This window comes from Mobula hypostoma, chromosome 3 (genome assembly GCF_963921235.1).
Source record: "Mobula hypostoma chromosome 3, sMobHyp1.1, whole genome shotgun sequence".
Classification (NCBI taxonomy): domain Eukaryota; kingdom Metazoa; phylum Chordata; class Chondrichthyes; order Myliobatiformes; family Myliobatidae; genus Mobula; species Mobula hypostoma.
Window position 1 is genome coordinate 49,571,935 of NC_086099.1, and position 26,424 is coordinate 49,598,358.

At 40.6% G+C, this 26,424-nt stretch overlaps 1 protein-coding gene across 2 annotated transcripts in view; it reads right to left on the minus strand.

Annotated features, from left to right (window-relative positions):
- The window catches only part of adamts6 (ADAM metallopeptidase with thrombospondin type 1 motif, 6), a 297,940-nt gene that overhangs the window by 121,814 nt on the left and 149,702 nt on the right, over nt 1-26,424 (minus strand). For both annotated transcript variants that reach the window (XM_063043008.1, XM_063043007.1), the window contains exons 10-11: nt 13,307-13,453; nt 1,062-1,203 (exon numbers count right to left, since the gene is read on the minus strand). In XM_063043008.1, the coding sequence (XP_062899078.1) occupies nt 1,062-1,203; nt 13,307-13,453 (289 nt within the window). The remainder of the gene's footprint in view (nt 1-1,061; nt 1,204-13,306; nt 13,454-26,424) is intronic.

The following is a 26,424-nucleotide window of genomic DNA, read 5'->3' on the forward strand; positions in this document are numbered from 1 at the left end:
AGCTGCTCCCTTACTCTCATCAAAAGTTCCACATTAGTAATTAAGTATTTGGGATTAATAAGATGCAGTTTTTTTTCTGTATTCGCACCTGCTATTTCAGAATTAGAATCAGAAGCAGGTTTAATATCACTGGCATATGTCAGGAAGTATGTTATTTTGCAGAAGATTTGGAGGATGTTATCACCAAAAGCACTGTTTGAAGGCAGTCCACTGTCTGCACTACGTATCTGCACTGATTTTGTTCACTTACAGTCAATAAAGAACACATTAGTATGCACTGAATGAATCCTTCGGTCTTTAAATATTAGGAACTAATATACAGTTTTATCGTCCTGTAGTAGTTTTGGTAGTGTTCCAATTTATTCTATATTTCATTTAAATGGATAATTTGTTACTCAGTTAAACAGTAGATTGTCTTTTTTATGTCTTTTTTAAACTATTTCCACGAAACTTCAGCTAATTGGGGCAGCTGTTCCTGAAATATTGAGTGTGTCTCTTCAGGCTCCTGTACCTCCTCTTTGATGGCAGCAATGAGAAGAGGGTATGTACTGGTTGATAGATGTCCTTAATGACAGGTGCTGCCTTTCTGAGGCATTACGTTTTGAAGATGTCCTTGCAGTAGTCCTGTCCATTCTGTGGATGAAAATATCAAAGAAAGATCAAGGTACCTCTACATTAGTATTAGAAAGTTAACTGTGCTCTGCACAAGAAGCTCTTAGGTACTTGTTGGCATTTAACAAAGAACTGCATTGACAAAAATCTGACATAGGACACCCTCTCATCTCAGAGATTGTGCATGGGTCATATGAAACAAAATGTCTATTAATTGAATATGTGCTTCACATGGTAATATGCAATATTATAACAAAATATTAAATAAAATGTCAAAACTATTACATCAGAATTTTGAGCAAAATGGGGGGAGGAAAAATATATTTTTCCATTTACATATTATGTATGATGCTGCAGGTTAGCTTTTGAAATGCCTATAACTGTATTAATATATCTTAGAGACACATGAAAGGCTGTAGTTAAGCAATATCAGAATTCAGATGTCTTACCCCATATTTACACTGTCGTGATGTTGTGCCATACTGGAACCGACACTGTTCATCAGCATCATACACCTGTCCTGGTGCTATTGTTGGATAAAGAAAATCACGCTTTGGTGGTTCGTTATCCAGACAAGTTCCACGCCCAGAACTGTTTCAAAAATGAATAGTTTTACAATGTGAAGGAATCTGTTCTAAAATAAACTTGAAAATACATCTAGAAAATATTTTTAAAGTTTACACTTTGACTTTTTAAGGTTATTTGATTCTGTTTTACTGATTTACTGATAGTTTTATAAAACACAACATTTCAATGCACAAGAAACAATTTCAAGATAATAATTATTAAAATTAATTACATTGATAATTTACATTAGTGATTCTGAAAACTGAACACAACACAAAATAACAAAAACAGCTTTTGATGATACTATTGAAAGAGACACTACAAGTTATGATTATAAAGGATTCCATATCAAATAGAAGACAATGAATGAATAGAGTGGAATCTAACCACATAGTTCACCTGATCTAAATTAGCTGGTTAAGACTCTTTCACGCACTCTAAAGAATGATCTGGAAGACCAACTGGATGACAGGCTATTCAGTTAGTCCGTTATTCCAACTGTCATATTAAATTTATTTCTTTTTAAACATAAATAATATTATTTCTATTACGCCAATAACCATTATCATGTTACACTTCAATGTTTATTTCTTTTATCAGTTCATTAAGACTCTTAATGAAATCAAGGTACGCCAACACTTTTTTTAAAACACTGATTCTCTATTACCTTAAGATGATGGTACTGAATTTCATTAATTTGTGTGGTTTGGAAATAATATACCACAAAAGACCATCCACTAACATCCACATAATCTCCAGACGTGATAGATAGGGATAAAAACTGCACCCAAACCAAGAAACATGTGAAACAATTTTCCAGACTATATAGAACATAATCTTAATTTGGCCAAGAAGTTCCTTTATTTGTTTTCAATCAAAACATACCTACATCTGGTTGTATGATTAAAAGTGAGACTAAAGGTAAAACACACAGCTGCACAATGAAAAACTAAACCATTTGGGCAGACTTTATACAGATTTACACTACACAGTTCCTGAGCAACATCCCCCAAGTCCCCACACACAATGTAACAGGTATGCCTAATGTTACCAAAGGTCACATCTCTACCAAAGATCTATGAAAGTACTTAATGATGCCAAAATTCTAAAAGGTGCCTACATGTGAAACAAACTTTGCTGTGCAAGAAGTTAATTTAAATTGTAAATGAAGGACTTTAAATAGGCGAGGGATTTTCCAGGTTTTAGGTGTTAAAGTGGTGTGATTCATATAGGATTTTTCTTATATTTATTTTGGATTGAAAGATCATTAGGGGAGAATTTGTGTAGAAAGTTGGTATGAGACTCATCTGCGATTAGCCAGCAGCAGTTTGAACCTGTGGAGGTCTTGCGGAAAGTTTGTGCCCAGACCCCCTTGATGAGAATGTGGCAACCACACACCTTGGCACTGATTTCTGTTTCTCAATGTCTGGTGTAGCTAGAGTCAGTGAGAAATAGCCAGCAATAACTCAGTCCGATACGTTACAGTGAAGTGGCTCGGTGATGGGAAGTCACTTTACATGAGGAGATTGTACCTGCAGGTGGTACTAGGCTACAGAAGGGAACAAATCCAATTTGGAACAAGGTGAAGTGGAGACATTCTTTATTTACAGGGCTACAAAAAGTGTTAATTGGAAGAGACTGCATTGGAGTTCAGTGCCAGATGGCTATATGTAAGGAACTAAGTGCAGTCCAAGAAATTTAATGACCTTACATATACACTACTTCACTATTTTTCTCTTTTTTGCATTATTTAGTTATTTAATATAGTATTTCTTATTCCAAACAAGAGAAAATCTGCAGATGCTGGAAATCCGAGCAACATACACAAAATGCTGGAGGAACTCAGCAGACTGGGCAGCATCTATTGAAAAGAGTACAGTTGACATTTTGGCCTGAAACGTCAACTATACTCTTTTCCATAGATGCTGCCTGGCCTGCTGAGTTCCTCCAGCATTTTGTGTGTGTTGCTAGCATTTTTCATTGAAACTTATAGTGATATTAATGTATTGCACTATATTACTGCTGCAAAACTACAACTTTCACGACATACGTCAGTCATAATAAACCTGATTCTGAAAGATGACCAAGATCAGTGACTCACATTTCTTACTGATACACCACGAATTTCACGCATTGACCCGTTCTATGCGTCCACCTAAATAATATACAATAAACCTTGATCAACCCAAGTTTCAGAAATAACTGATGTCCCACTGCATCCTCGCACATTTATCAGTAGTCCAACCTTCCTATACAAGTCAGACAACTACTGCAAACTTCCAGTTAAATACCCATGGCATACAGATTACGAAAACATTGAAATGATTTCTTACAAACACACTTTCCACCCCACCCCTTTGCTTACGGGAAAAAAAGTATTATTCAGCTGCAGGTAACAACGGTAAATTGAAGAGGTGAGAGTTCTTGCAATCACTAGAGTTACATTGCTGAAATAAATTTGTGGAACAAACTGCCTCTTATTTTTTCCTCTTCCTGTCAGAAACAGCAGAAGAGGCTTGGCCCAAAAGCAGAGCAGCAGCGACAATATAGCAGTGAGCGATAACTTGAATAATCAGCTGCAAAATAACAAACCACGAGGGGTCACAAAACAAGAGAGAATAGATACTAAACTCACAGGCAACAAGGTTGTGTGCTTAGCCATCTGCTCTACTTGCTTTACACTTATAACTGTGTGGCTAAGCATAGCTCCAATATCATATTAAGTTTGCTGATGACACCACTGTCGTAGAGTGAATCAAAAGTGTGATGAATCAGCATATAGGAGGGAGATTGAAAATATGGCTGAGTAGTGTCACAACAACCCCTTACTCAGTCAGCAAGACCAAACAGCTGATTATTCACTTCAGGAGGAGGAAACTAGAGGTTCATGAACTAGTCTTCGTCAGGGGATCAAAGGTGGAAAGGATAAGCAACTTTAAATTACTCAGTGTTATCATTTCAGAAGACCTGTCCTACGCCCAGCACATAAGTACAGTTACGAAGAAAGTGTGCCAATAGCTCTACTTCTTCAGGATTTTGCGAAGATTCGGCATGACATCTAAAACTTTGACAAACTTCCAGAAATGTGTAGTAGAGAGTATATTGACTGGCTGCACCCCAGCCTGGTATAGAAACACCAATGTCCTTGAACAGAAAATCCTACAATAAGTAGCGGATATGGCCCAGTCTATCCTGCGTAAAGCCCTTCACACCATTGAGCACATGTATACAAAGCACTGTTGCAAGAAAACAGCATCCATCATCAGGGACCCCCACTACCCAGGGCATGCTCTCTTCTGACTGCTGCCATCAAGAAGATGATTCACACCACCAGGTTCAGGGCTTCAACCATCAAGCTCTTGAACCAAAGGGAATAACTTCACTTGCCCCATCATTGACATGTTCCCACTACCTATGGACTCACTTTCAAGGATTCTTCATCTCTCATTTTCAATATTTATTGCTCATTTATTCGTACTTCTTTCTTACTTTATTTCTATAATTTGTTGTCTTTTGCACACTGGTTGAACACCCAAGCCTTTCATTGATTCTATTATGGTTATTATTCTATTGTAGATTTATTGTGCATGCCCGCAAGAAAATTAATCTCAGGGTGGTATAAGGTGACATATATATACTTTATTAATAAGTTTACTTTGAACTGAAGGCTCGGAACCACTGGTTGAGACTGACTGGTTCAATGGATGAACAAGGTCTTTTGATGAGAGACGGGTTTAAATAGGCTGCAGGTGATGAGTTGGAAACAAATGGCAGGTGACTCCTGTTAGCTGTGTGGAGACGAGGAAGTTCCTGCTGTGCAGATCTGACACTTCCCACCAATATTATCTTAATTTTTTCTATTTATGGAAAGCTTCTGCCTGTAAGAGTCGGCAGAGCTAATCCACAGCAATGTGAAATAATCCTTACATTGCTTTATTTGACATCGGATGTCAACGGCTCAGATAGTGGTCTGCACAACATATCAGACTGGAGGCAGTGTCAGCAGATCATGAGCATCCAGAAACAAGATTGCTACCAGTTTAAGGGTGACTATGTATTATGATCAGAGATTAAGGGAGCTAGGGCATTACTCTTTGGAGAGAAGGAGGATGAGAGGAGACATGATAGAGGTATATAAGATATTAAGAGGAACAGATAGTGGATAGCCTGCGCCTCTTCCCCAGGGCACCACCGCTCAATACAGGAGGACATGGCTTTAAGGTAAGGGGTGGGAAGTTCAAGGGGGATATTAGAGAAAGGTTTTTTTACTCAGAGAGTGGTTGGTCTGTGGAATGCACTGCCTGAGTCAGTGGTGGAGGCAGATACACTAGTGAAATTTAAGAGACTACTAGACAGGAATTTAAGGTGGGGGGTTATATGGGAGGCAGGGTTTAAGGGTCGGCACAACATTGTGGGCCAAAGAGCCTGTACTGTGCTGTACTATTCTATGTTCTATGACTACCGTTTGCTTAGCTGGGGACAATGATAGGGCTCCAGAGCCCGAGAGCAATCTTCATTCAAAAGTAAACATTCTGCATATTGGTTGGCCTGCCAGTAAATTTGAGTTCAAACTAAAGAAGCATAATGCAATGCATCAGTGAATCTAACCAGCAAGCAATGTCAAATGGCAAAGACTGTTTCCAGTGCAGCTCAGTCAGAAGCTAGCCAATGATGGTGTGCTGTAGTGGAAGATCAGACTATAGCCCTCCCAATTCCATGCATCAGTCCTTTCAACAGATTATTTGGAATGCTGAGAAGACAGTTCTATAAGTGGCACTGATTCCATACAGCACAAAGCAGCAGACCTTCTAGGATTGTCAGCATTTGTTCTCATATCCTATCACACCACTGACTCTGCCATAGTTGGATGCATCAGCAAGGGCGATGAGACTGAGTACAGGGCTACGGTAGGAAACTTTGTCACATGGTGTGAGCAGAATTATCTGCAGCTTAATGTGAAAAAGACTAAGGAGCTGGTGGTAGACCTGAGGAGAGCTAAGGTACCGGTGACCCTTGTTTCCATCCAGGGGGTCAGGGTGAACATGGTGGAGGATTACAAATACCTGGGGATACGAATTGACAATAAACTGGACTGGTCAAAGAACACTGAGGTTGTCTACAAGAAGGGTCAGAGCCGTCTCTATTTCCTGAGGAGACAGGTCCTTTAACATCTGCTGGACGATGCTGAGGATGTTCTACGAGTCTGTGGTGGCCAGTGCTATCATGTTTGCTGTCGTGTGCTGGGGCAGTAGGCTGAGGGTAGCAGACACCAACAGAATCAACAAAACTTATTCGTAAGGCCAGTGATGTTGTGGGGATGGAACTGGACTCTCTCACGGTGGTGTCTGAAAAGAGGATGCTGTCTAAGTTGCATGCCATCTTGGACAATGTCTCCCATCCACTACATAATGTACTGGTTGGGCACAGGAGTACAATCAGCCAGAGACGCATTCCACCGAGATGCAACACAGAGCGTCATAGGAAGTCATTCCTGCCCGTGGCCATCAAACTTTACAACTGCTCCCTTGGAGGGTCAGATACCCTGAGCCAATAGGCTGGTCCTGGACTTAATTCCTGGCATAATTTACATATTACTATTTAACTATTTATGGTTTTATTACTATTTATTATTTATGGAGCAACTATAACGAAAATCCAATTTCCCCGGGATCAATAAAGTATGACTATGACTATGACTATGATACATTTGAATCAGCCACACCAGATTCCTGCCACATGTTCCAACTTGGTACAGTCCAAAGCTGGGACATTTATATACACTCAGAGGCAACTTTGTTAGGTGCCTCCTGTTCCTAACAAAGTGGGCACTGAGTGTATGTTTGTGGTCTTCTGCTGCTGGAGACCATTCATTTATATGTTTGATATGCTGTGCTTTCAGAGATGCTCTTCTGCACACCTCTACTGTAACTTGTTTTTATTTGAGTCACAGTCGTTTTCTTGTCAACTTGAACCAGTCTGGCCATTTTCCTCTGACCTCTCTCATTAATAAGGTGCTTTTGCCCACAGAACTGCTGCTCAAGGGATTTTTTTTGTTTTTCGCACCGTTCTCTGAGACTGCTATGTGTCAAAATCCCGGCGATCAACAGTTTCTGAGATACTCGAACCACCCTGTCTGGCACCAACAATCACTTCCTGGTCAGTCATATTTCTTACCCATTCTGATATTTGATCGGAACAACAACAGAACCTTTTCACCATGTCTACATACTTTTATGCACCGAGTTGCTGCCTCATGATTGACTGATTAAGTATTTACATTAACGAGCAGGTGTACAGGCGTACCTAATAAAGTGGGCACTGATTGTATCACCAGAGCTGCTTTCGACTGTCCTTCACAGTGTTCTGCAGCCTCCACTGCTCTGAGCCAGTATTCTATCATGTGTCCAACAACAGCAACCAAATAAGTACTACATAGGAGCATTATGATAAACTCAGGTATGGGGTATTAATGTTGAATCTGTTGGTTACTTTTTGGAGATTTTGTGATAAATACATATGCACAGAAAGATAGTTTATTTTTTATCTTTTCAAATCAGCAAAACTCTGACCAAACACTGCAAATATGGATTTCTGCTTTCCTGCTTCCACTTCTGCTTCATTCTTCTCTCGCTTTTGCATCTGTCCTGTGGTCCACCTTCTAGTGGGTGCTGAGCCAATGTTACCATCAGGCTACAGAGACAGCCACAAATTACATATCCTCGCTGGACTCATTCAGAAAGCACTTCAGCTAGCAGAACAGCAACCTCAAGACACATTACCAGGTTAAAGAGTAGTCTTTGGGGTACTGCTAGTCTGTGTTTTTATTGATGCTTTGCTGCAGGCTTGAGTGCTTGGTGAAGGGTGCTGATACTTTTTTGCTGGTGGGAGTAGGGGTGGGGCTGTTGCCTCGCTGCTGCTTGTGCGTGGGAGGGGGAGCTGCAGGGGGAGGGGTTGGGGTTCTAATGTTTTAACTGTCATTCATGCTTTGGAGCACTTCTCTGTTTTTGTGGATGTCTGTGAAGAAATAGAATTTCAGGATGTATATTGTATACATTTCTCTGATATTAAATGTACCTATTGAAACATATTGTGTGCATGGTTTCCACTGTATATTTGTTTTGCTGTGGTTGCAGGGCTATGCAGTGGTGTCATCAGCAGGCTGCCGATTGGTTGGCAGCTGCGCCGGTACAGCAAAGTCCAAAGTTTAAGGGTATTACGACCTACCTTGAACAGTAACAAAAGAATAGAAGGAGATACCAAAGGGGGAATGGGAGGAGATATATGGTCCTGCTTTGGCTTCAGCATGCAATACATTTCTTTGATTATATCCTTAGTGAAATTCAGATCACTGTTGAACAGTCCTTAATTAGGACAGCATATGTATACCCTCTACGGACAGCACCTCTGCCTGGACCTTTCTCCTCCTCCTTTTTCAGTAGGTGGACCTCCTATTGCATGCTCTGGCCATTGTCCTTGTCGTAACTGCAAGTGATAAAGCAAAATGTGCTATGGTGCATTCCAAGCTCAAGTTCAAGTTCAGTTGATTGTCATTCAACTGTACACATGTATACTGCCAAATGAAACAATGTTCCTCCGGAACGTGCACATCACAGTAGATATAACTTACACATACAGTATAACACAAATATTACAAATAAATGTTACCAAAACTAAATTAACAAATGATAAGGTACATATACAAGTTAAAAAGTAATAATATAGTGCTACGGGTGCTTCATACATGACGGGACCATATCATGGTGACAGGGAGTTTAATAGCCTTACAGCCTGCGGGAGGAAGCTGTTTGCGATCCTAACAGTTCTTGCCCTGATACTAAAGTACCTCCTGCCTGCTGGTAGGGGGTAAAGAGATTGTTGGACAGATGGGAGGGATCATTTATAATGATGGTCTTGCTTATGTAGCGTTCCTGAAAAATATCTCTAATGAATGGAAGAGAAACCCCATTGATCCTCTCAGCAGTCCTCGCAATCCTTTGTAGCGGCTTGAGATCAGATGCCTTCTAATTCCCGTAACAGAGAGTAATGCAGCTGGTCAGGACACTCTCGATGGTTTTCCTGTAAAAATTGATTAAAATGGGGGGAGGAGCCTCAATCTCCTCAGGAAATGGAGATGCTGCTGTGCTTTCCTGTCCAAAGAGGTCATGTTGAGGGATCAGATGAGATCGTCCATTATGTGCACTCCCAGAAACACGGTGCTCCTAATTCTCTCCATGGAGGAGCCATGAATGTGCAGTGAGGAGTGGTCACCAAAGTCTACAATCACCTCTCTGGCCTTGTCCACATTGAGACTCCAGTCGTTGTGCTCGCACTGTCCAACCAGCCGCTCTACCTCCTCTCTGCTTGCCATCCTGTCATCATTGTTGATAAGGCCAACTACTGTTGTGTCACCAGCAAACTGGATTTGGTGTGAATTGGATCTAGCAATGCAGCATGATCAACACGCAACCCTGGGGAGCGCCAGTACTTAGCATGATGGAGCTACAGAAGTTTCTGCCAACATGGACTGACTGTGGCCTTTCTGTCAAGAAGTTCAGGATCCAGTTTCAGAGAGGTGTTGAGACCCAACGATGGCAGTTTACCCACCAGCGTCTGAGGGATGATCACATTAAATGCTGAGCTGAAGTCAATAAACAGCATAAAATGAATTTCAAGAAAGCTTTTGACACAGTTCCCATTAAGAGATTAGTATGCAAGATCAAAGCACATGGGATTTGAGGTAATAATGTATGGTCATGGCTAGGGAGCTGCTCAGCAGACGGGAAACAAAGGGTAGGAATAACTGCTTTTGTCTGCAAGTAACAAGCAGTGATTAGAGGGTTTCCATAAAGTTCAGTAATTGGACACCAGCTATTAACAAATTATATCAATCACTTAAATGAGGGAATTAAATGTAATATCTCGAAGTTTGTGAACAACATAAAGATGGGTGTGTGTCTGTAAAGCTTGGGGAGAGTGCAGAGATGCTCCAGCATGATATGAGTAAATGAGCACATGAATGGCAGATGTAATACAATATGGATAAATGTGAGTTCAGTGGCAAAAACAGGAAGACAGAGTATTACTTGAGAGATGACAGATTAGGAAATGGGGAGGTACAGCAAAACGTGGATGCCTTTGTGCACGTCAATGAAAGTAAGCAATTAAGATGACTAATAGTATGCTACCCTACCACTGAGCACAAAACTGGGGATGTCTAGCTGCAATTGAACAGGATGTTATGTATTATGGGCAGTTGTCTTTTCTTGTTATATGTTGAAGGAGATTCTTGATTTGGATGGAGTGCAGGGAAGATACACCAGGCTGATTCCTGGGTTGGCAATTTTCCCAATGTCAGCACACTTGCAACTTAATCCCAAAGCAGATGTAAGTACATGATCACAAGAGATTCTGCATATGCTGGAAATCTGGAGCAACACACACAAAATACTGGAGGAGCTCAGCAGGCCGTGTAACATCTAAGGAGAGGAATACAGTTGATGTTTTGGGGCGAGGCCGTTCTTGAGAAGCATCAACCATATTACTCTCCATAGAAGCTGCAAGACCTGCTGAGTTCCTCCAGCATTCTGTGTGTGTTGCAAGTACATGATGGCCCTTGTAAATAATGTTATTTGCATGAGGTTTCTCAATATCCCTCAGTCCCTCCACTTAGATGAAGAAAGCAAGAAAAACAAGAGAGACGACCCATGCGGGCAGAGAGGGGACGCATTTCATTTGTGCAACTCTGAGCCCACGACACAATGTCAGTCCATCCTGCACTTTAACAAAAGAGTGATTATTCTTTGACAGTACTCGACCAAGTGCGACATCACAAGCCATGGTAAAACTGATGTTACTATGCATCAAAAGGAAAGTATTCCAGTGATTGGAGTCATGCCTCTCATAAAGGAAGATGGTGGTAGTTATTGAAAGTCAATCAGTCCTTGAACGTCACTTCAGGAGTTCCTCGCTGCAGTGTTCTGACTCCAACGAATTTTGACCATTTCACCAACAACATCGCTTCAGTCATAAGGTCAGGAAAATAGCTGTTTAATGATGATTGCACAACATAGTTCCAGGATATTCACAACTTTGCTGCAAATAAAGCAGCACACAAGACCTAGATAACATTCACACATGGGTTGGTAACTGGCAAGTAACATTTGCATCACCAAAGTGCTAGTCACTGGCCTCTCCAACAAGAGAGTCTAATCATCTATTAAGTGCCCCCTTAGCTTTATCTACACCAGGGAAAATAAACCCAGCCTAACACTCTCCCTATATCTGGAACAACCCATCCCAGGCAACATCCTGGTGAGTTTACTCTGCACCTTCTCTAATGCAATTACATCCTTCCTGATAGTGTTGTGACCAACACATAGTGTGTCATCCGTGACCTAATCAATATTTTACAAATCTACATCATAAATATCCATACCCTGATATTGTATGCTCTCGCTAATGAAATCAAGTATTCCAAATGCTTTTTTCATCATTTTATTGTGTAAAAAATACATTTTTCCATCTAAAAAGCAAAGGTTGGTGTAAACTTCTAATTGGCTGGAGCAGCATTCAATAATCCATTTGACAAACAAAAACAGTAATTGCTGGCAAACCCCTACAGGAGCTAGTCCTGAATATACAAAGAGGAAAGTTCAGTGGCTGGCATACAAGAACCGGACAGACAAAACCCACTGCTGTAATTTTCTTGTCACACATGTTTAAATTAAATGGCCTCCTAAATTAATTTTTGAGTCTTTAAGTGCTTATAGTCTTATTTTCTGTAAATTAAGCTCTGGCTTTGCTACTTTAGATCCAGAAGGATATCTTTTTCATTTAAGTAATTAACTTCACTGCTGGCAGAGTTTAGATTTTGTTTTGCATCTCATTTTAGGCCTGTGGCCTGCTCTGGACGAAAACATTAAATATTGCCCGTCTTCAGGGAAAGCACACAGCTGGGTTACTGCTTTATTAAGGACAGCTCTTAAGATTTCTGTAAATTTTTCCACTTTGGGGAATTAAAAAAAATGACCTTGAGTCTGTGGACAAGTGTTAAAGGCGGATCTGAGTCCTCCTCAAAACCACACTTCATTCTGGGTGGAAAAATTCAGTGATTACCCCCCACTTTGCTTCCAACTTGCATAAAACCCCCATAAGAGCAGTAAGCTATTATTTATACAAGACGGTATATCAGTTCCACATGTCAGCAATACAGAACAATCCGTTATAACTCATCCCTTTTCAGGCTCCCACCGGCTGATAATGGAAATGAATATTTTGGAGCCAAAATGTTTTAACTGGTTTGATGCTCTGTATTTTCTTCAGCTATCGGGACGAAAGAGAATGTGACAGTAAGAGTCAGAGGCTCCCGCATTATTTTTAGAAGTGCATTGCTGTCAATAACTAAATAGAGAAACACCAAAGATTAATGTCAAAAAAATCACTTACACTCTGCAAAAATTGTAACAAAAATATAGTATGAAATGTTGATCTATTCTGATTATTACACTTATGTTGATCCATAAATATACCCCATGACTTGACTGTGGGGACCAAGTCATGGGGTATATTTAAAAGCAGGGGTTGATAGGTTCATGATTAGTAAGGGATGGAATCGCATAGCAGACTTGATGGGTCGAATGGCCTAATACTACCCCTACTTCTTAAAAAATCATGGTCTATTTTTGATATTTTGAGCACATCCCATGATGTTCCTCCATCACCGTAAGCAAATGTTGGCTAATTAATTTGCTAAGGACTTTGTTTAGACATGTTACCAATGTGCTGGATAAATCAAAAACAACATAAGGAGTCCATCAAACACATTTGCTCAAAATGCTAATAAATAATCAGCTTTTTTGAATATTTACATTTCTATCTTTAACTATCAGGCTGAGAGTAAAGAAATAAATAAGTATTATTCATTTGGTTTTCTATCTTATAAATATATGCTTACTTTAGATGGACCAGCAAATGTCAAAATTCAAGTATGTATCACTTTATTCAGTTAATCTAAACCTATCAGTAAGCTTTGAATCCAACAGTATCAATTAGTTCTCTGTTTATTTTGGGGACAAATAGTGGCTTTATGAGTCTGATAATCTAATTTTCTGTGCTACAGGACACTTACTCCAAAAAGCTGGTGATATAATCTCTGCTGCACGTAGACCAGGAGAATGGATTGGTGTTGGCAGTAATGTGAGCTGCCATGAGCTTTGCTGCTTCATGACCTTTCGTCCCACAGGAGTTTCCAATTCCATCATGGTTCATGCCGAAACTATAAAGGAAGAAATATTGTATTAGCTCAGTATGCAACCAGATAACTATCCAGCACGGCACCAAAGCTAATAGCAAATGGTTTTCAAAACCCTTTATGTTACGACAGTAGTCTCTACTTGATTAAGTACGCTGATGAACATTTATTGTCAAAACATTTTCATTTCAAATATGCCTTCACATTAAAACAGTCAGCTGATTTGTTCTTTAGTAGGACTTATTTGTATTATTCTTCAGCAACTGTAGACATTAGTATAAATTCTGTGATGAACAGGTGAAATATAAGAGACAGCAAGAAAATGGCTCAATCGATGAATGAATTACAGCTCTTGAGATATGGATTATATATTACTACTGCATACATGTTTATTGGCAAAAGCCCAATCTGTGCAGATCTTCAGTGTATTGCTACCATAAAAACCAAAGTAAGCAGATAAATCTCTTGTTAGTCTCTTTAGATTCGATTTAGATTAGATTATGAGGACACGCAGTCCTCTGTTATTGTCATTTAGTAATGTATGCATTAAGAAATGATACAATGTTCCTCCAGAATGATATCACAGAAACACAAGACAAACCAAGACTGAAAAGCTGACAAAAACCACATAATTATAACATATAGTTACAACAGTGCAAAGAAATACTGTAATTTGATAAAGAACAGACCATGGGCACAGTAAAAAAAAAAGTCTCAAAGTCTCTCGAAAGTCCCATCATCTCACGCAGACGGTAGAAGGAAGAAAAACTCTCCCTGCCATGAGCTTCCAGCGTCGCAAACTTGCCGATGCAGCACCCTGGAAGCACTCGACCACAGCCGACTCTTGAGTCCGTCTGAAAACTTCGAGCCTCTGACCAGCCCTCCAACACCGAGCACCGAGCACCATCTCTGCTGAGCACTTTGACCCTGGCCCCGGCAACAGGCAATAGGCAAAGCCCAGGATTTGGGGCCTTCCCCTCCGGAGATTCTCGATCGCACAGTAGCAGCGGCAGTGAAGCAGGCATTTCAGAAATTTCTCTAGATGTTCCTCCGTGCTTCTCACATCTGTCTCCATCAAATCAGGATTGTGCACGGTACCTACTTACAAGTACGATATCATTTCGGAGAGGCCGCACGCGCGCTGCGAAGCGCCATCTTCTCCTCCCCTCCATTTTGTGTATTATGTATTGGTAAATGAAGGGTTTAGAATTTACTAAAAGGTTCCTCAATGAAATTAGTCAAATAATGTGTTCCCAATTCCTTCCTCTACGATGAGTGTCCATTCTCTGAAAGCTCCTCCGGTCAGCTTCCCATCAATACTTGAGCTCCACAGTCAGTAAGGAAGACATCACATGATGTTTTTTCCTTAGGTGACCTACCTGTGGAGACAGCACAGGCATTTGCACATTGTGTGACAGCGCAGGAAGTCAAGCTCCTTGAATCCACGCCAGCTCTGACAGTTTTGCCATCAGTCCCATTCTCCCATATACTTTCTTGTGATCTACTCTCACTCACATGCCCCTTCACCCCCTCGGATGTTCCTGCCACCCACCTAAACCAGGGATAATTTATAGCAGTCAACTGATCTCTCAGTACGTCTTTGGGATATGATGTGGGTGGGGGAAAGAACAGAACAACCAGAAAAAAAACACACAACCACAGAAGCTAATACAAACTTCACACAGGCAGCACAAGAAGTCAGGATTGAATGTCCCAACTCTTGAACCAAATGTCTCAATCAATGAAGACAACCATATCAAATGCCCTTTCCACTACTCTTACAGCCCTACATCGCCACTTTCAGGGACTTGCAACTCAAGGTCTTTCTGTACATCATTACCCTGAAGGTTCCTGCCATTTATTCCATAGATCGTACACAAATTTGGGTTGATGAAGAAAGATCTGGTCGCACGCACAATGTAAGCTCAGAGGGGAAAAAAAACTACAGGGCTAGAGTACTATAGAATTCTGGAGAAAATCTAGCTCAGTGGGTAGTGGAAGCAAATAAAGAAACAGAGTCAATAATTCAGATTGTGGTAATAATAAAGTCCATGTGTTCCTTGTATTTGGAGGTCAGCACTCAAGAAGCCCAGAAGGATTTGCAGAGGTGGAAAATGCTAGGGTTATCTTTGAAATTCTGGAAGTAACTTGGAAAAGTGAAATTTTGGTAGATGAAAGCAGTGCACACAAGTGGTTTAAGTGATCCAGGCAGATCAGGTGAAGAATGGCAATGTGGAATTTGTCCACCTTGTTCATTTGAGTTGCATGACTTGGAATTAAAGAGACTAGAGATGAGGGTCATTTGGAGAAAATGATCTGGAAGAGGAAAGTAATCATTCCAATGGAAACACGGGCATCAAAGGTGGTATTAGATAGTTTGTTCTAGCAAAGAACATGGTATGGGATAAAACTTGGAGCACGGGAAAGAGATGAGTGGTGCAAGGTAGTGATCAGAAACAGTCTTACCACTTACTGCAGGTAGTGAGAGATCATCAAAAACTCTGGTCAAGGAAGTGTCAATGAATGCTCACTGATGGCATGAGTAATCAAACACACTGAAGGGAGGCAGAGTTAACAGAGTTAGTGATAGATGAGCCACTACCTGAGTGCATAGCAGAGGTACTGCCAGGTTTGAGTTGGATGTGATTACGCCCGTGGTGGTTTGTTGATCAGGAAGGTGGGTGAGAGTGCAGTAAGGAGTTACTGATCAGTGACACAGCAACAAATGTACAAATGGCTCAAGAAAGAAACAGAGGGAAGTTGTAAGTTCATCAAACAAAGGGTAGGAGGAGGGCAATGTGGAAGGTGAGAAAAACTGGGGTTGGGATAGGGACTTGAGAGGGTAGAGTACTAAAGAGGATAGAAATAGGAATGACAGTAACAGGAGAACGTAGTTGATGTAGTTGATGTTGCAAAAGCAGGACAACATTGCTGAAGGAGGGGTGCATTGACTAGGAGCATCAGTAAACTGTTGTGTAAGTTGGCGGATAAATGAAATCCAAGAAAGTAGGATATTAGAGGACACATTCATTGATGCATTTTCATGGAATTGAAGACCCATGCATGCAGAAGCTTACAAAGGGCAGAAAAAAGTGAAATAGGAGGTCACCACAAGATCCAGAAATGGCAGAAAAATGTGTCTGGCACCAAAATATGCAATCATAGCCAAGACCAGACTCCAGCTGAAGCTGAAATCTCGGTCACAGACACAGCAGCAGTGGGTGGGGAATAGGCTGTAAACTCAAAATGTAACTTTAACATTTTACTAAAAGTAAACCACAAAACAGAACCATAGCAATTTAATCTTATGATACAGATTAATCTTGATGTCCAATGAAGTACCAGATTTTATACACAATATCTCAAGAATATTCCAGGCTCACTGATGAAAACAACAAATGAGAATTGGGGGGTGGGGCAGGCTGAATAAAATGCACCCACTTTTAGAGAGATGGGAAAAAGCACGGAGACTGAGACGCAGAAAAAAAGGACAGCAGCAAATGACAAAGGAGAGGGGAACAAACGGCATGTCATTAAATTTATTGCCCAGGAGCCATATAAGCAGTGCCTATAAAAAGTATTCACCCCCCCCACCCCCTGGAAGTTTTTATGTTTTATAACATTGAATCACAGTGGATTTAATTTGGCTTTTTTGACATAGGTCAACAGAAAAATACTCTTCCGTGTCAAAGTGAAAACAGATCTCTACAGAGTGATCTAAATTAATTACAAATATAAAACACAAAATACCGTAATTGATTGTATAAGTATTCCCCCTCTTCAATAAGACACACCAAATCATCACTGGTGCAGCCTATTGGTTTTAGAAGTCAGATAATTAGTTAAATGGAGATCTGTTTTTGGAGACCGAAGTGTAGTCAAGGTGCTTCAATTGTTTGTAGTAAAAATACACCTGTACCAAGAAGGTCCAACTGCTATTGAGTCAGTATCCTGGCACCATGAAGATAAAAGAACACTCCAAGCAACTCTGCAAAAAGGTTATTGAAAAGCAAAGTCAGGAGATGGATACAAGAAAATTTCCAAGTCACAGAACATCCCTCGCAGTACAGCTAAGTCAATCATTAATAAACAGAAAGAATATGGCACAGCCGTAAATCTGCCTAGAGCACGCCGTCCTCAAAAGCTGAGTGACTGTGCAAGAAGGGGACTAGTGAGGGAGGCCACCAAGAGACCTATGACAACTCTGGAGGAGTTACAAGCTTCAGTGTCTGAGATGGGAGAGACTGCGCATACAACTGTTGCCAGGAGGCATTCACTAGTTGCTGCTTTATGGAAGAGTGGCAAAGAGAAAGCCACTGTTGAAAAAGACATGAAATCTCAGCTAGTGCTTGCCAGGAGGCATGTGGGAGACTCTGAAGTTAGCTGGGAAAATTTTCAATGGTCTGATGAAACCAAAATTGAGCTTTTTGGCCATCAGACTAAACACTATGTTTAGCGGAAGCCTAACAGCGCACACCATCAAAGCATGCCATCTCTGCCGTGAAGCAACTGTTTTTGCATCATGCTGTGGGGATGCTTCACTACAGGAGGCCCTGGAAGGCTTGTGAAGGTAGAGTGTAAAATGAATGCTGCAAAATACAGGGAAATCCTGGAGGAAAACCTGATGCAGTCTGCAAGAGAACTGCGACTTGGGAGAAGATATGCTTTCCAGCAAGACATTAGCCCCAAACATAAAGCCAAAGCTAAACAGATATGGCTTAAAAACAATGAAGTTAATGTCCTGGAGTGGCAAAGTCAGAGACCAGACCTCAATCCAATTGAGTATTTGTGGCTGGACTGGTAAAAGGGCTATTCCCTCATGATCCCCGTGCAATCTGACAGAGCTGAAGCAGTTTTATAAAGAACTATGGGGGAAAATTGCAGTGTCCAGACGTGCAAAGCTAATAGAGACCTATCCACACAGACTCAAGGCTATATTAGCTGCTAACTTGAAGGAGGTGAATACCTATGCAGTCTATTATTTGGTGTTTAATAATTGTAATTAATTAAGATAATCTTGTAGAGATCTGTTTTCACTTTGACATGAAAGGGTATTTTTCTGGTGATTAGAGTTAAAAAAAGGAGTTCATGCATTTGAACCCCAACATTTATCTGTTCCTCCATACTGCTAAGAATCCTGCCATTATATTTGTCCTCTCCCATCTAGTTCAAACCACCAATATGAATCACTTCACAATTTTCCAGTTGAACTCCATCTGTCACTTCTCAGCCCAGCTCTGCATCCTGTCAATGTCCTGTTGTAACCAAGAACCATCATCTACACTATTCACAACACTACCAAACTTCACCTTTACTTACCAGCAGAGATGGGTCCCATTGTGCGTTTGTCGTACCCCTTGGTTTCATTATTTTTTATAAACTGCCAAATGTCCCTATGTCCATGGTCTCCCCTTTGCAACAATGAGGACACCCTCAGGGTGGAGGAGAAACATCTCATATTCCGCCTGGATAGCCTCCAACCTGATGGCATGAGCAATAACTTCTTCTTCTCGTAATTTTTGTTTCTCATCCTCTTCTCTCTTCTTCTCTTCCCCACTCTGGCCTCTTACCTCTTTTACTCACCTGCCTAACACCTCCTCCTGGTGCCCCTCCTTCTTTCCTCTCTCTCATGGTCCACTCTCTTTACCTATCAGATTCCTTCTTCTCCAGCCCTTTACCTTTCCCACCCACTTGGCTTCACCTATCACCTTCCAGCTGGTCCTCCATCCTCTCCCACCTCTTTATTCTGGCATCTTGCCCCTTCCTTTCCTGTACTGAATAAGAGTCCTTAGCCCACAACATCAACTGTTTATTCGTTTCTATAGATGCTGTCTGACCTGCTGAGATCCTCTAGCATTTTGTGTGTCTTCAGGAGACTTCGGGAGAGTGAAACCAGAGGTCAATGAGCCAGTAATCATTGGAGGAACAGAAGTGGAGAAGATCAGTAACTTTAAATTCCTGGGTGTCACTATTTCAGAAGACTCGTCCTGGACCTACCATATAAATATAATTAATAATAGGCATCTGTTTGTCTCATGAGACCACGGATTTGCACCTTGGAAGGTTTCCAGGGCGCAGGCCTGGGCAAGGTTGTATGGAAGACCAGCAGTTGTCCATGCTGCAAGTCTCCCCTCTCCACGCCACTGATGTTGTCCAAGGGAAGGGCATTAGGACCCATATAGCTTGGCACCGGTATAAATATAACCATGAAGAAAGCATGACAGCACCTCTATTTCCCTCAGGACTCTGCGGAGATTCAGCATGTCATCAAAAACCTTGGCAAACTTCTACTGATTTGTGGTGGAAAGCGTGCCGACTGGTTGCATTACGGCCTGATATGGAAACACTAATGCCTTTGAGTGGAAAATCCTACAGAAGGTAGTGGATTTGACCCAGTACATCAGAGGTAAAATCCTCCCAACCACTGAGCACAACTACAAGAAATGTGCCACAGGAAAGCAGCATCCATTGGCAAAGATCCTCACCACCCAGGCCATGCTCTTTTCTCGCTCCTGCCCTCAGGTAGAAGGTACGAGTGCCTCAGAACTTGCACCACCAGGTTCAAGTCAGGCTCTTGAACAAAATGGGGATAACTGCACTCATGCAAGTACTCTTTTATCTTTCATGTGTGTTATTTATTGCTATTTATTTGTCTCTGCATTTGCACAGTTTGTTGTCTATTGATCCTGTTTACAGTTACTGTTCTATAGATTTGCTAAGTATCTCCGCGGAAAAAGAATCTCAGGGATGTACATGGTGGCATGTATGTATTCTGATAATAAATTTTACTTTGAACTTTATGTTTCTCTGCATTTCCAGCACCTGCAGAATCTCGTGTTTATGAAATGCCCTCTTTTCTAGTTCTGATCACTTGAATCTTTAACTCATTCAAGGACCCCATGGTAGCGTAATGGTTAGCACAACCCTATTACAGCTCAGGGTGTTCTGTAATTCAGAGTTCAATCTCCTGCTGTTCTGTAAGGAATCTCTGTATGTCCTCCAGTTTCCTCCTACAGGTCAAAGGCACAAAGGCATACCAGGTAGGTTAATTAGTCATTGTAACTTGTCCTGTGATTAGGTTAGGGTTAATCAGGTTTGTCAGGGGTTGCTGGGCCTTGTGACTTGAAGGGCTGGAAGGGCCTTCTCTGTGCTGTATCGCTAAATAAACAAACAAACAGACAAGCAAACTGGAAACTCAATCTTTCTCTCTCCAAAGATACTGTTTGATTGATGAATGTCCCCTTGCTCTTTTTATTCCACGGACTGATTAACCTGTAGCAACTAAAATTCTCTCCAATTCATTTTGTTTAAAACATCTTGTGAAAGTTATTAATTTATACCAATGACAACCTCAATAAACATCAAAGTTCTTAACTATATATTAATCAAGCCTTTTAAAACACATCTCTTCTAGCTGGCAGCCTATTCCATATATCCAATGTTCTGGAAAAAGAAGCTTTATTTCTTCTGGGGAAGGGAGGGAAAACTGGCAGGACACTCAACAATGCCTCCTCTTGGTGACTCAGTCTAGGAGTGGCAAGATGGGTGTGAGGAAATTGCAGGAGGGCTGGAATGTTTTCCATGCTGTTTATGACCAGCTCCTCTGCTGAGTCAGTCACAACTAAAGGGACATCTGGTGGGCCGAGCAAAGTTTTCTTCTGAGAGTGAAGGATAACGTGGGAAGAAAAATACAGAAATTAATCAGAATGTTAGCAAAGCAAATAGGACTGATCATCCTGATGTTCCAAATGCCAAAGAAAGTGACTGTGGCTATACATGCACATGTGAAAAATGTGAGTGTGTGTGAACATGCAGCTTTTTTGCTAATAGGAACCTTTTAAGATTCAAATGTTTGCAAATGAAATAAATATGAGAATCCTTGTTATTAAAAGAGGTATTGACTGTCTGGTATCACACTGCTAAAGAAAGCCCTATTTTCCTTAAGATTTTCATGATCTAGGCACAAGACTTTAAAAGGATGAGTACCATCCAGCAAAAACTTGGTAACATTTTTAATGGAGAGTTCTGCTGACTCGCAGTTGATCCCAAAAATAAACAGAAGCTTACTGAAGAATGGATGAAATGTCTAGTGGGAATTTCCAAAACTACTGGGAGGATTCCTTCAGAGTTAAAGACCTATCCAATAATATCCCCACCCATGAGAAAGTCTGCCCATAACAAACCCTGCCCAAGCAACTTTGCAGCAACAATTAGCAGCTCAATATCTATCTTTGACAGCTGGGGTAATTCAGAATCAATGTTTACCCAACTGTCTGGAGACTGACAGTTAACTGCAAGATATCATTGCTGTTAGTGGGAAAGGAGGAAGTGGACAAAAGGAGAAAGATGGGAGAAATACGGTCGCCGACTGTGCGACTTTGGATGTGATGCACTGGATTTAAGGATGAAACTGACTGCCCACAATGATGCCAACATAAAATATGACCTTTAAGGAGCACTCTTCAAATACTTTCCTTGCTGTTAATGAAAGTTTCTGACTCTGTGTTCACCTCCTTGTTACATAGTTATCTAATTGAATCAGTTCTTAATGCTCGAATATAAAGTAACTAGACTGCAGTTCATTTATATACTGGATGTGGAAGTCTAACCAGAATAAATGGAATAATGTGTTAAAGGACTTTCACTCAATTTCTCTTAGTGTCAGGAAAAAGAATTGCAGGATGATTCCTTCAGAGGACAGATTGTCCATGAGCAGTGCCAAGGACACATCGGATTGGATTAATTTTGATTCTTCCAATATTAATTACCTAATACTCGCTGACTTTTTAGTAGGATTCTTGCCGAAACAGGAAATCTCTTCTACTTAAATCATGATCAATTTCTTCTGAAGGATGTCAGTCATTTAGAACGGGGTTGGGGGGGGGGGGCCACTGGTAACAGGGATTAGAAGGCCTGAGGGATTGTTACGGCAGCCCTGAAGGCCTTCATGAATAAGTGGTCCAGATAATGCATGTGTGGACCAAGACTGAGAATGAGGTACAATATTTCATGTCTTTTTATCAGAATCTTCTGTTTTCCTCCAGATGCCTTTTAAACAGGTACTACAGTGACCAGAACAAAACGTAAAATAACTTAATAGCAAGCAATAAATCCTAAATTTTTCTGAATTTCTTTTTAATTGTGCTGTGCAGCATCTACAAGTTGAAGTAAGAAATTTAGTTCTGAGGCTAAAATGTACTTGTTTACAACTTAATCCCTAAACAGTGATATAGTTTCTCTAATTAAAATGATCAAAATTCCTTACATTTTTGAAAAAGAATTGTTTGAATTATGCACAACAGGAAATCAAATGTCTCACAGGGGATACTGTACGACTTCACTTTTTTTTGATCAGCCATGATTAGGAAAATTCCAGACGTGATTCTTGGTCTGTGCTGAGGTTGCTTTAACTCAGTATGAGTAGGGGTTGGGTCTCTGAGGTTGCTTTAACTCAGTATGTGTAGGGGTTGGGTCTCTGAGGTTGCTTTAACTCAGTATGAGTAGGGGTTGGGTCTCTGAGGTTGCTTTAACTCAGTATGTGTAGGGGTTGGGTCTCTGAGGTTGCTTTAACTCAGTATGAGTAGGGGTTGGGTCTCTGAGGTTGCTTTAACTCAGTATGTGTAGGGTTTGGGTCTCTGCATATAGCCATAGTGTCACTGTAAGGGTGAGGAAAATGATTCCCTCTCCTTCTCACTACATGGACACCCCAGTAGTGACACCCCAAATGTGGCTATGAAGAGAAATTAGGTTTAACTGCTGATTATCATACAGGAAAAAGGAACTTGGGTAAACATTTTCAGGAGGTTAAGAGTGCAATATTCCAGTTAAATGTATCACGTAGAAGTTGCATTTTATTAGATTTTGATAAGTTCTGTAAAAATGATCCATACACTTTCCTGCATTTACTGATTTAATTATTTGTTTCACATTTCAAGTTGTTCTAACTGTTCCTTGATCTTTTTTTTAACTGATTGACATTAAACTGACTGCAGAATTGTATCAGCATTTGATAAAACATGTCAGTTTCTACATTTAAATATTTTGACACAGTTTAAATACAACTGTAATTAAAAAAATAGAATTAAAAAGACATTTAACCCTTTCTTTTCTTCACATATATAATGTGGTTGATGTTCTGCTGTCTACTTTCAAAACTAATGTTTTAAGTGTACCTCTGTTTGCAAATTAGGGAGTAGAAAATATAAATATCTGATATATTATAATATCAAAACTTATTAAGATAATATTAATATTAAACATTCTAATTTTAGTAAGAAAAAAAAGGAAAGAGTTGTTCTCTTTTTTTTGTGCAGAGTCATGAAGAGTTACGTAGTTATACAGCCTGGAAAAAGCCCTTTAACCCAACTCATACATGATGCTTATCCGAACTTGACTGCATGTGGCCTGTATCCCTCTAAATGTTTTCTATCATGTCTAAATCTCTTTTAAACATTAAAGCTTTATGCATACTGGAAAAGTATTTTTCACAGTTTCTCTGAGGCTTTTGGGAAGCGGTGGGAACCAGACCTGCTCATAGCCATCCTTGGAGCAACAAGCTCCCTATCTTCAGCCAATAAGTATGAAAAAATGGCTGTATTATTTGGAATGGTGATTGCTAAGAAGTTAATCCTGCAAATGTGGAAAATGGACTCTGTGCCTACGTACAATCTGTGGCTGAGAGAACCGGCAAATACTTTACATTTGGAGAGACTGAGACTATATGATGAGGACAGAGGGAACATCTTTAAAAGCATATGGGGCCCTGTATTGGACTTTCTTAAGTGGGGAGGACTGAGGTTTTTTGGTGCGGTGCACCTCTGCTGTGTATGTTTACTTTTGTCTTTATATTTTTCTCCCTTTTGCTGCTCAATATTTAATTTGATTTTGTTATGGTTGTAGTTTTTGAGGATGTGCTGTATATTTTTGTGTTTTTTGGTTTGTTTGCAATAAATAAAAATGAAAATAAATAATTTTAAAAAACATTGTAATTGTACCAGCCTCTATAGCTTCCTCTAGTGGTTCATTCAATATAGCCATCACCCTTGGTGTAATAAAGATTCCCCTTAGATCCATTTAAAATTTTTCTCCTTTTACCTAAATCTGTCTTCTCTAGTTTTAGACTCCCCTACTTTACCCATCCACTTTACCTCTGCCCCTCATAATTTTATGTACCTGCAGAAAGCCACCCTTTGGCTTCCTATGCAATTCTTTTGACCCAAACAAACCCAACCCACCACTAGTCATTCCTTATGATCCAAGCTCTTCAGTCTCAGTGGTGTCAGTAAACCTTTTCTCCACTCCAGCTTAATGATGTTCTTCCTATATCTGGCTGACCAGAACTGGGCACAATATTCACAGAGCAACACGCAACACACACACAAACAAACACACACACACACACACACACACACACACACACACACACACACACACACAAAGTGCTGGAGCAGCTCAGCAGGTCAAGCAGCATCTATGGAAGGGAATACACAGTTGACATTTCGGGCTGAGAGCCATAACCAAAGCTGCTGAAACTACCCTCAGCATATATGGGTGCAATGACTTGTATCGGTGCAACATGACGTCCCAACTCCTGTACTCAATGTCCTGAATGATGAAGGCTCGTGTGTCCCAGCTCCTGTACTCAATGTCCTGAATGAAGAAAACTCGTGTGTCCCAGCTCCTGTACTCAATGTCCTGAATGAAGAAAGCTCATGTGTCCCAACTCCTGTACTCAATGTCCTGAATGATGAAAGCTCGTGTGTCCCAGCTCCTGTACTCAATGTCCAGAATGATGAAAGCTCGTGTGTCCCAGCTCCTGTACTCAATGCCCTGAATGATGAAAGCTCATGTGTCCCAGCTCCTGTACTCAATGTCCAGAATGATGAAAGCTCGTGTGTCCCAACTCCTGTACTCAATGTCCTGAATGATGAAAGCTCGTGTGTCCCAGCTCCTGTACTCAATGCCCTGAATGATGAAAGCTCATGTGTCCCAGCTCCTGTACTCAATGTCCAGAATGATGAAAGCTCGTGTGTCCCAACTCCTGTACTCAATGTCCTGAATGATGAAAGCTCGTGTGTCCCAACTCCTGTACTCAATGCCCTGAATGATGAAAGCTCGTGTGTCCCAACTCCTGTACTCAATGTCCAGAATGATGAAAGCTCGTGTGTCCCAACTCCTGTACTCAATGTCCTGAATGATGAAAGCTCATGTGTCCCAGCTCCTGTACTCAATGTCCAGAATGATGAAAGCTCGTGTGTCCCAACTCCTGTACTCAATGTCCAAAATGATGAAAGCTCATGTGTCCCAGCTCCTGTACTCAATGTCCTGAATGATGAAAGCTCATGTGTCCCAACTCCTGTACTCAATGCCCTGAATGATGAAAGCTCGTGTGCTAAATGCCTTCATCACTATTCTGCCTATCTGTGCCTTCACTTTCAGGGAAATTTCTGATAAGGAGAACTCTCGCAACAAAATAAGTACCCCTTCTTGCATTATCCTGTGGTGAGAAAGCTTATTCTCACAAGGTGCAAGGAGACAAAATTATGTGAGCATAACACCAAGACCAGAAAACTATCTCTTTCAGAAGTTTCAGAAATATATCACCAATTGCACATTAAATAGTAGTTCTCCTTTCTCAACTGGGACAGTATGCTTTGGTCTCCCAAACCCATACAAGGACAACAGTTTTCAAAGTATGATTGCTGTCATGTACTAACACGCGTATGAATCTTATTTGTTTTAAATATGGTATTCCCTTACTAACTTAACAAAAACATTTTTGAATCATAGACCCAAAGAAACATGCCTACCATGTCCCTGCTGACCTTATTGCCCTTCTACACAAATCCCATTTACCTTATCCTTCTATAATTTGCCAATATAAATGCCTATCTAAATGTTTCTTAAATGTAGTGACTGTGTCTGAATTGACAACTACTTCCGGCAGTGTTTTCTCGATATCTACCACTGTAAAAACAAAACTTCCCCTCAAATCT